Source organism: Suncus etruscus, chromosome 20 (genome assembly GCF_024139225.1).
Source record: "Suncus etruscus isolate mSunEtr1 chromosome 20, mSunEtr1.pri.cur, whole genome shotgun sequence".
Taxonomy (NCBI): domain Eukaryota; kingdom Metazoa; phylum Chordata; class Mammalia; order Eulipotyphla; family Soricidae; genus Suncus; species Suncus etruscus.
This window is the reverse complement of record NC_064867.1, coordinates 7,212,744-7,223,284: the sequence shown is the minus strand read 5'-3', so window position 1 is coordinate 7,223,284 and position 10,541 is coordinate 7,212,744. Positions and strand designations below refer to the sequence as shown.

At 49.6% G+C, this 10,541-nt stretch overlaps 1 protein-coding gene across 2 annotated transcripts; it reads right to left on the bottom strand.

Moving 5' to 3' along the window:
* Positions 1-5,024, bottom strand: TMPPE (transmembrane protein with metallophosphoesterase domain). Of its 2 annotated transcripts, none has more exons than XM_049766422.1 (2): positions 5,004-5,024; positions 1-1,580 (listed from the first exon to the last, which is right to left on the bottom strand). In XM_049766422.1, exon 2 carries the CDS (start codon positions 1,517-1,519, stop codon positions 155-157), a length of 1,365 nt encoding a protein of 454 aa, XP_049622379.1. In that variant the 5' UTR covers positions 1,520-1,580; positions 5,004-5,024; the 3' UTR covers positions 1-154. The 2 variants fall into 2 exon arrangements, with proteins under 2 accessions (XP_049622379.1, XP_049622378.1); XM_049766421.1 differs by lacking the exon at positions 5,004-5,024 and adding an exon at positions 1,743-1,792.
* Between the last annotated feature and the right edge of the window lie 5,517 nt (positions 5,025-10,541).

Below are 10,541 nucleotides of genomic sequence, written 5' to 3'. Positions count from 1 at the left end.
TTTTTATAGTTGAAGCCCATCCCAGTCATCATTCCCAAAGGCATATGACAGGCATGTATTGGAAGGTCTTTGGAGAAACCTGGAAGCAGGTGAAGACAGGGAGGGTGAAGAGCAGCAGGGGCCGGGAAGAGGTGGACAGGGCAGTGGGGTGAGTTCAGGCCGCCCGCTGCAAGATCAGCTCTGTGATCTCCGCCCTGCTCCCCAGTCTCATGGGGATCCCATAATAGGCCGTGCCTGGGCTGACATAGACAAAGGTGGTCTGTGCCACTTGATAGAGTCCAGCAAAAAAGGGGTTCAGGAGATAAGCTGCCACATTCAAGGGGAAGATCTGCCCAGCATGCGTGTGCCCAGAGAGAATCAGGTTGATATCAGGCCGAGCCTGGAGCGCTCTCTTGGCAGCCAGAGGCTGGTGGGCCAGCAGGATAGTCGTGTGGTCGGCACTGCAGCCAGCCAGGGCCTTCTCCAGATCCATGCCATGGCCAGAGTAGCGCAGGAGGTCCGCTTCGATGTCGTCCACCCCTGCCAAGCAGATCCAGTCGCGATCCTCACTGCCAATGCCACCATCACCATCACTGCCACGTTGGGCCCGGCTGGCAGAAATCTTCACGTTTTCGTTGTGGAGGGGCTGGACCTTTAGGGATTCCAGCAGTGCAAACCAGTTACTGACATCTGATGTGTAGTACTCGTGATTGCCCGTGACAAAGTAGGTGCCCAGGCGGGAACGAAGCCGGCTCAAAGGAGTGACCGCAGTCTGGAGGATGGAGGCTTCTGAATCGCAGAGATCTCCCACAATCACCGTGACATCCGGTTGCAGCCCATTCACCATCCTCACAAACATCTCCATCTTGGTCCTGCCCACCGTGGGGCCCAAGTGAATGTCGGAGAGGAGCACGATCTTGAGGTGGTCCATTGAGGGGGGCAACTGGTGAACAGGTAATGCCACCGTCTTCACAGCAGGGGGCTGGGCCGCATTCAAAAGCCCAGCCACGCTCAGTATGGCGGTCACCGCCACTGCCAGGGCTGGCCTGAGGATCAGTTTCCTGCTCTTGTCCAGGCTGCCCATGACCTTAGTGCTGCGCCAAGCCAGGAGCTGGTAGGCCTGCTCCATGCCACTGAGGGTACAGAGGAAGAAGACCATGATGATGTATGCCCCAAGACACGAATAGGCTACCAAGGAAAAGAGATAGGGCTCCTCAGCCACCAGAAAGAGCGAGGTGAAGAAACTGGAATGGGCCAGAACCAGAAAGGCCACGACAGCCATCTTCCAAAGTTGAAAGTACAAGGACTCTGCAGCTGGGGTATGGCTGAGGTTGCCCACTGTGCCCCGCCAGATGTACAGAGAGCCAATGAGCATGAGCGAGTTGGTGAACAGGGCCAGCTGCAGGCGGAACAGCCAACGCCAGGCCCTGAGTTCGAGACTCTCTGCGAGATAGGAGCGGGAGATGATCATGGAAACGAAGACAGTGCTGGCTGCCAGGGCGGCCTTCACACCCAGGGACAGCTGCCTGAAGATGGCCATTTCCTCTGCTGCTAAGAGGTCCCCCCTGCCAGTCCAGGAGAGGTTTCCAGGTCAGCTCCGCCTGCAACCAGGAACTGGCATCAGCTTTGTGGTGATATCAGAGCCGTGCTGCCCCACTGAAACCTTTGGTTCAACCCACCTAGAATCCAAGCCACTCCCATGCCAAACAGGTACTAACAACTTCCTTTTAGAAAACATTCAACTACAATGAATCACAACTCACTTCCGGTTTGCTGGATGCTTTAAGTGTGGCTCCAATGCAGAGGTAGCTGCTTTATAACAAAAACAACAACATAAATTAATCAGGGACGGAGTGATAGTATAGGAGTAAAGGGATTTGCCTCGTAGGAGGCCAACCCCAGTTTGAACTCCAGCATTAGGCAGGGTTCTCTGAGTGCCTGCCATCAGGAGAGATTCCCAAGCACAGAGCTAGGAATGACCCCTGAGTGGCACCAATGTGGACAATTCCCCTCCTGCAGTCCCCAATTATTTCAAAAGACTAGTTCTTCTAAATATCCAAGCCAAAGTCAACGATAATAGAATCAAGGGACCTAAACTTTAACAATCTAAGGGGCCTGTTACACTGGCAGGCCAGGGGATAAAGGGTGGTGGGATAGGATGCATTCTGGGTCCATTGGTGGTTGACACTGATCATGGGAAGGGTCCTGACTCTGGTATATCTAAAATTCAACTATGAAGGACTCTGTAGATCACAATTGTTTCAATAAAATGAAATTAATTTTAAAAAACACTAGTTCTCAAAGTGTGCTCTGGAGAAACCCTTCCAGGGATTCCTTTTATTTTTTATTTTTTGTTTTTTGGGCCACATCCTGCGACACTCAAGGGTTACTCCTGCCTATGTGCTCAGAAATTGCTTCTGGCTTGGGGGACCATCTGGGACACCAGGAGATTGAATTGAGGTCTGTCCTAGGTCAGCCGCATGAAAGGCAAAAGCACTACTACTGAGCTATTGCTCCAGCCCCTGGGGGTTACATTTTAATCAAAAATCTGTTTTTATTAATGCCAAACAGTGACCACCCATCCTGTTTATTCTTTCATGAAACGACTGTAGAGTTTTTCTGGAAGCTAAGTGACATGAGAAAGGGCAATAGTATAAGGCTAGGAGAATCTGGCTCATTAAGATAGACATGAAAGAATTTTATCAAAATTTGAAACAATGTCACCCTGTACCCCAAAATCCTTTTTTTGGGGGGAGGGACGATTGTTATTTTTCAAAATACATTCAGATTTAAAGATGTTTTTCTTTTTTTTTTTTTTTAGTTTTTGGGCCACCCGGTAATGCTCAGGGGTTACTCCTGGCTATGCGCTCAGAAGTCGCTCCTGGCTTGGGTGACCATATGGGACACCGGTGGATAGAACAGCAGTCCTATGCTAGCACTGGCAAGGCAGACCCCTTACCTCTAGCGCCACCACACCGGCCCCAGATTTTTTTCTTAAATAAGTTACTGTCTTTTTTTTTTTTCGGGCCACACCCGTTTGATGCTCAGGGGTTATTCCTGGCTATGCGCTCAGAAATTACCCCTGGCTTGGGGGGACCATATGGGACGCCGGGGGATTGAACCGTGGTCCTTTCCTTGGCTTGCAAGGCAGACACCTTACCTCTAGCGCCACCTCGCCAGCCCCATAAGTTACTGTCTTAAAGTTTTCTGTCCTTGACTGGAGACAGTACTTGGGGTAATAAGCATTTGCCCTGTAGTCAGTCAGTCAACTAGGGTTCTCTTTCCCGCACCCCTATGGTTCCCTGAGACAGGCTTGGAGTGATTGCTAAGCACAGAAGCAGAACGAAAACTTGAGCAACACTGAATAAAACACAGACACAACAAATAAAATTTGTCTGGCTCCATAACGAGGGCAGTTAAAGTTTGGGAAACCTTGTTCTAAGACAGTGCTTCTCAATAGTGGGGTGTGTCCCCCAGGGGGGCACGAGGCTCCATAAAGGGAGGCGCGTTTGACCTCAGCAAACACTGTCATAACAAGCTAAGCCCCGTGTTTAAGTCTCTGTATGTCTCTGGAGTCGAGAGTTGCTGTGTCCTGCTTTAAACCCCGCTTCGAAAGCTATGCATTGCAAAACGTGCTAATTGTAGCCACTCATCCAGATATCACCTCTGATTAAAAAAATCAGCTCAAATTATTTTATATATTTTTTACAGGTTAAAGTTTTTTTTGTTTTTGTTTTTAAATAGGGCTGGAGAGATAGCATGGAAATAAGGCATTTGCCTTGCATGCAGAAGGACAGTGGTTCGAATTCCGGCATCCCATATGGTCCCTCGAGGCTGCCAGTAGCGATTTCTGAGCATAGAGCCAGGAGTAACCCCTAAGCGCTGCTGGGTGTGACCCCCCCCAAAAAAAAGTTTTTTAAATAAAGATACTATTTATAGTCACGCGGGGGGGGGGGCGCAAAAATGTTTTCTTCTTCCTAGGGGGGCATGACAGAAAATAATTGAGAAGCACTGTTCTAAGAAGTCATGGGGACCAGTCTGCTTCAGAGGGTCTTCAGGTTCAAGCCTGAGAAAGACACAGAGACAGCGGGTGTAAGAATTCCAGGGGTGAGGCCAGCCTCTGGTGTTGGGGGGCCTGGGCAAGGCAATCAGAGTGATCCCTGCACAAATGATAAGAAACATTCACCCAAAATGCTCCTCACCCAAAAACCCCCCAGAGGTGGCCCTCATCTCCTTCCTACTTCACTGCCACCATTCCTTCCAGGTATTCCTCAAGAGAGCAAATAGTTCCACTAACCAGGGGTTCTCAAATCTAGCTAGCCCTCGTGGAGTTCCTCCAGGCCTCCCAGAACTCCTTTCCCCCAAAACTGAAACTAAGGTCATGCATGGGTCAGCAAATAGTTACTGAAATACAAGGACCCGTTTTCCTTCAAGAACACACGAAAAAAAATATTCTCAGCAGCTGCTTTTCAGACACCAGTCATGCTCAGCTTATTATTTCGATGGAGGTGATTGCAAGATATACAATAACTCCGCCTTCTGCACACAGTGACAAGACACTCAACCCATCCATCAAAGTATGTCGCAGTCGGGTCAACCGACCCCAAAGCCACCAGCTACAGCATAGAACACGTTGCAGATTCACCTCCAATCCGCCCCAACTCGAAAAAGCACCGGGGACGCGCCGTAAGGGGATGCGAGGGTCCCCAACTGGGGTCCCCAACTTCTGGGCGCGTCTCTCCACCAGTGCTGGCCAACCCCGGAGCTGAGGGCGCCAGAGTTTGGAAAGCAAGCTCGCCTGGAAAAGCCATCCACACCTCCAAGTTCCTATGGGCAGCGGCGTTTGAGGGGGGCCCTCTCCCGACCCCGAATTTCTCCTCCCGGACGCTCCGCAGAGCGCACGCCGGGCCGGGGAGCCTCTCCAAGTCGGAGCCCCTGGCGCACCCCAAAACCCCGCACTCCTTTAGACCCTTCCCCGTCCCCCTTATCTGGGACCTCCCCGCTGCAAAGCTCTGGGGGTGCACCTGCTCTCTCGGTCCTCTCCGCGCCCCGCAAGTCCCCGGGAAAAGGCACAGCCGGAGCGTCACCCCCGATTGCGCAGCGCAAGGCGGGCAGGGCGCGCGCGCGCTCCGCCCTGCCCCTGCCCCGGACACTGCCTGCAAGTCGCTGGCCGGATCGGGGGGCATCCTGGCACGGTCCCCCGGGGCTCCAGCGCTCCGCAGAGCGGCTCTGCAAGCAAGCCCGGGGCCCTGGTGAGTCCCCAGCCCGAGCCTGGAGATGGGGGGACTTACTTGCAGCAGGTCCGCCGCGCCCGTCTGCAGAGGGCCCAGGAGCACGGGCACCAGGAGCACGGGCCCCAGGAGAGGGAAGAGCCTGGCCATGGTGCACCGCAACCTCTGGCCCGCCACCGGCACCCACGCCGGGCGCTCGGCCTCCCCGGCCTAAGGACCCGCGCCTGGCACCGCCCCGCGCGCGCTCTGCTCCGCTCCGCCCAGCCTCGGGCGGGGACCCGGGGCCCGGCCAGGCGTCACATCGGGAGGGGACACTCTGCGGAGGGCCAGGGCCTAGGGAGCGACCTCTGTCTGTCTGTCTGTCCGCCCCCACCCCCCCGGCTGGGCTGTCAGCACCTTGATTTTTATTTTTGTAACTCTTTTATTCCCCCCTCAGTTACATTTGTACCTTTATTGTTTTTATTTTTGGTTTTGTATTCTTTTAGTTTTGGGGTGACACCCGGCAGCGCTCAGAGGTTCCTCCTGGCTCTACGCTCAGAAATCGCTCCTGGCAGGCTCAAGGTGGGAGGCCCTACCTATAGGAGGCCATATGGGATTCGAACCATGTCCTTCTGCATGCAACGCAAATGCCCTACCTCCATGCTATCTCTCCGGCTCCATTGATTTTTTTTTAAAGTTTTTTGATATCTTTATTTAAGCACCATGATTACATGTTTGTAGTCGGGTTTTAGTTATTTAAAAAAAAAAGCTATCAGGGGCCTTGCAAGCAGCCGATCCAGGACCAAAGGTGGTTGGTTCGAATCCCGGTGTCCCATATGGTCCCCCGTGCCTGCCAGGAGGTATTTCTGAGTAGACAGCCAGGAGTAAACCCTGAGCACCGCCGGGTGTGGCCCAAAAACCAAAAAACCAAAACAAAACAAAACAAAACAAAAACTATCGGGACCATATGTGGCAGGACCAGGACCTGAGGACTTTGGATGTCATTGTTGGGTTCTGAGAGATAAGAGTCAGATCTCTTGGTTTCGCCCTTTAACCTCTCCAAGCTGGTGAGCAGTGCTGTTCCTTCTAGGAAAACTCCTACCTCTGTGGACAGACACCTGGGGGATGCTGTTAGATGAAAAGTTAGTATTAATTAAAACCAGAGCCTGAGAGAGAGAACAGCAGGGAAGGTGCTTGCCTGGCACATGGCTACCTTCCTTCCATCCCTAGTATGGGAATATGGTTCCCCCGAGCTTTGCCAGGAGTGATCCCAAAGTACAGAGTTAAGGGACCCTGAGCATAGTTAACTATGCACCCCCTTGCTAAAGAAAAAAATATCCCAACACATAAAAAATCTGCTTCAGGAGGTGAAGAAGATAGGTTCCATAGGGGCCCAAGCCTTGTCTATTGCTCCAACCCTCAGCAATGTGACAGGGCCTCCAAACCCTCCGGGGGCCCAGGAAGCACATCCATGATACTACAGAACAAATGTAAAGTTGTTTATCCCCACAGAGATAGGGAGCTAACTGACCCACTTTAACACCTCTTTAATCACCACTAGATCTTTAAAAGAACTGAATTTAGCTTACTATGAGAAAGCTTTCCTTGTAAACATGAGTTTCGTTCTCTGTACTGTTGCAAGTCAGCCCTTGATGGGGCTGACTAATGGAGGGATGGAGGACGAGGTCTTTCTCCTCCAGCTCAGAGCAGCGTCTGTCACCCCGTTCAGCCGGGGGTTCTGAGGTGAATGCAACGGGTATAAAGCTAACAGGCAGTCGGGCTTCAGACGATATGAGCGTTATTCAGTGGACATGGCTGAAGTCAAAAGCCCCAGAATCAGCCCTCGAAAAAAAAACCCTGCCTTCCACAGACCCTTGGTTTTATCATTGTTGTGTATGTAAATACTGTCCTACCACCTTCCATATACTACAGGCATGGATGGCATGGCCATAATAAAGGGTTCCTCATGCAGAGAGATAGTACAACACATTCATAAACATATTACAAGAGAAAAAGAGAAAAACAAAACCAATGATAAAATGAAGGGGCTCCTAGGGCAGATATATTCAGTTCCACCAATGGGAAAAAGCTCCTAAGAGACCAAAAGAGGGAAACTCTATCCTTGTCTTCCCTCTATCCTTGGCTGAATCTTTTCACACTTGTGTTCTCTGCAGCACTGTGGCCTAGCAGACTCAACTGCATAGGTATGGGATGTTGGCCTCCCAGGGGTTCAGGAAGAACCCGAGTTTGTCTGAAAATATTTTTGATCCCTCAAACCTCAATGATTCCTTGAAGATTTTCTTCCTTCAGTACTTTGAATTTAAACATTTTATTCCCTTCCTGCCTGTAATGTTTCCTGTAATGTTTGTTGTAGATTATGTGTTGTTTGTGGAAATTTACTTCCTTAGAAGGGCGAGGGAGCAATAGCATGGCTGGTAGGGTATTTGCCTTACACTCAGCTGACCCCTGGCATCCCATATGGTTCCCAGAGCCTGCCAGCAGTAATTTCTGAGCACAAAGCCAGATGAGACCTCTGAGTGAGGCTGAGCGTTGCCCCCAAATAGAGACAACAACAACAACAATAACACAACTGTTGATTACATATAAATTAATGAGTCCCGGTGTTGTTAGGGGGATGGTGAGGCATTTCTCAGACCCTTGGGCCCCAGCCAGTGGGTTTCTGGGGTGTAGAGTGACAACGGAGAAATTCTCCAGGCAGGGAGGTGAAGTTTCAAAGAAATCCAGCAGATTTATCAGGTGCTAAACAACATGTGCCACATGACTTCTGAGCTAAGCAGCCTCTTCCCTGCTGCTCAGCTGCCATCCTCGGTGCATCTGCTCTCTTTCAGCTGCTCTCCATCCTTTCTTGTTGCCTCTCTCTTCTCTCTCTAGTTCTTCTTCTTATCCCCTCTCTCCTCTGGCCCAGGAAGACTCCTCTACTGGCCCATTCTAGGTGTGGGCAGTTCTGATCATTCAGGTGGGATAAACAGGCAGTTGGGGGAGGAATACTCACAAACAACAACAACAACAAATTTATCTCCTTAGATACTCTGAAACCATGAATCTGAGTACAGGTCAACCTCAGACAAGGGAGTTTGCAATTATCATCTTTTTCCCCACCCATTATTCTTTCCTGTCTTTCTGATATTCTTATTATTTGGAGATTATTCCTCTTGCTAATATCCACTCAATATTTGCCTTTGTTGTTGTTGTTATTTACTTTACTTAAAGAAATGCCATCACGGGGCCGGTGAGGTGGCGCTAGAGGTAAGGTGTCTGCCTTGCAAGCGCTAGCCAAAGAAGGATTGTGGTTCGACCCCCCCCCCCCAGCATCCCATATGGTCCCCCCAAGCCAGGGGCAATTTCTGAGCGCTTAGCCAGGAATAACCCTGAGCGTCAAACAGGTGTGGCCCAAAAAAAGAAAAAAAGAAAAAGAAAAAAAGAAAAAGAAATGCCATCACCTACTTGGTAATAAAACATTTGTTTCCAGGTAAATGATAGCAAAGTTATTTTTAAAAAATAAAAATCTCTGGCGGGGCCAGAGAGATGTCATGAAGGTAAGGCATTTGCCTTGCATGCAGAAGGACAGTGGTTCGAATCCCAGCATCCCATATGGTCCCTCAAGCCTGCCAGGAGCAATTTTTGAGCATAGAGCCAGGAGTAACCCAGGAGTGCTGCCGGGTGTGACCCAAAAACCAAAAAAAAAAAAAAAAGAAGGAAAAAAGAAAATGTAGCAAGCACATTTGTGAGAATTATTGCATCTCCAATAAAGTTAATGGCAGAAGGTTTAGTAAGTTCTTGTTAACTGTCCATTCTGGTAAATTGGTGTGTTTCTATAGGGATGACAGAATCAAACAAATGAAGTTGGCCAGAAATTCCAAGCACTATTACTGATCGTGAAGGCTGTGTATATAGCAGTTAGGCTGCTTGCCTTGAATGTGGCCAACCTGAGCTTGATCCTTGGCATCACATCCAAGTCCTGCCAGGAGTCAGGAGTAACTCCTGAAAATCCCCAGGTGAGCCCACCCCCCAAAAAAAGATTAGTGCACATACTTTGCAAGCAGGAGGACTGAGCACTGCTGGGAATGAGTCGCATTCCCAGCATTCTGCTGGGAGTAGACCTGAGAGCAATAGATGTGGCCTCAAAATGGAGCAAAAGTGCCATTAAACCTCTACCCAGCCCACTCCCCTTTTCCCTATTGGAAAGGAAAGTTTAAAAACTCCACGGGTTGATGAGCCTGCCCCAGGCACCTTGTTTCTAACCCTTCAGGTGGACCGGTCTGATGAGGCAGGGTAGTGGCGAAGAAATAATACAGCAAGCCAGTGAGTTCAAGTTTCATTGAGATTGGTCTGCTTTGTGCCTCAAGCCTTTCTCTGCCACGTGCTTCTTTGCCAAGCCCAAAGACAAACTCCTCTCTCTTTTCCACCAGCACCCAATGCCAGGTGGCAGAAAGTCAAATCAGATACACAAGTATCTGTCCTGGTCTTTCTGTCTCAAAGGAAGAGGTTGGGGGAAAAAGGAAGTTGGGAAGGGTTCACCTACCTCCTATGAGTTGCTTTTTGTTTGTAAACAGGGGGCCTACTCCTGGATAGAACTGGGTTTTACCGGCTATAGGTGCATTGTTCAGTGCTCAGGTCAGTGGTGCTGGATTTTCAGTGCCACACCTTGCCTTTGGTGGAAAGGTAGGGGAATTGGTGGCCTCCTACACGCAGAGGGCACACTCCATACTTTAAAAAGCAAGCTTGCGGAGAGAAAGGAACTCTTACTCACTGCTGATGGGAATGCCGTCTAGTCCAACCTTTATGGAAAGTGATAGGGAGATTCCTCCAAAACCTGGAAATTGAGCTCCCATACGATCCAGCTATACCACTCCCAGGGGTGTATCCTAGGAACACAGAAATGCAATACAAAAATCTTTTCCTCACACCTATATTAATTGTCGCACTATTTACCATAACCAGAATCTGGAAACAACCCAGATGTCTGACAACAGATGAGTGGCTAATGAAATGGTGGTACATATACACAATGGAATAGTATGCAGCCGTCAAGAGAGATGAAGTCATGAAATTTTCCTATACATGGATGTACATGGTATCTATAATGCTTAGTGAAAAAAATCATAGGGAGAGAGATAGATGCAGAATAGTCTCACTCATCTATGGGTTTTATGAAAAATAAAAGACATTTTTGCAATAATCCTCAGAGACCAAGAGAGGAGGACTGGAAGGTCCAGCTCACGACATGAAGCTCACCACAAAGAGTGATGAGCGCAGTTAGATAAATAACTACACTGAGAACTATCATAACAATGTGAATGAATGAGGGAAGTGAAAAGCCTGTCTAGAGTA

Bases quoted from the DNA above. Each gene is read 5' to 3' on its own strand.
- TMPPE (XM_049766422.1), bottom strand. From the start codon at position 1,519: ATGGCCATCTTCAGGCAGCTGTCCCTGGGTGTGAAGGCCGCCCTGGCA.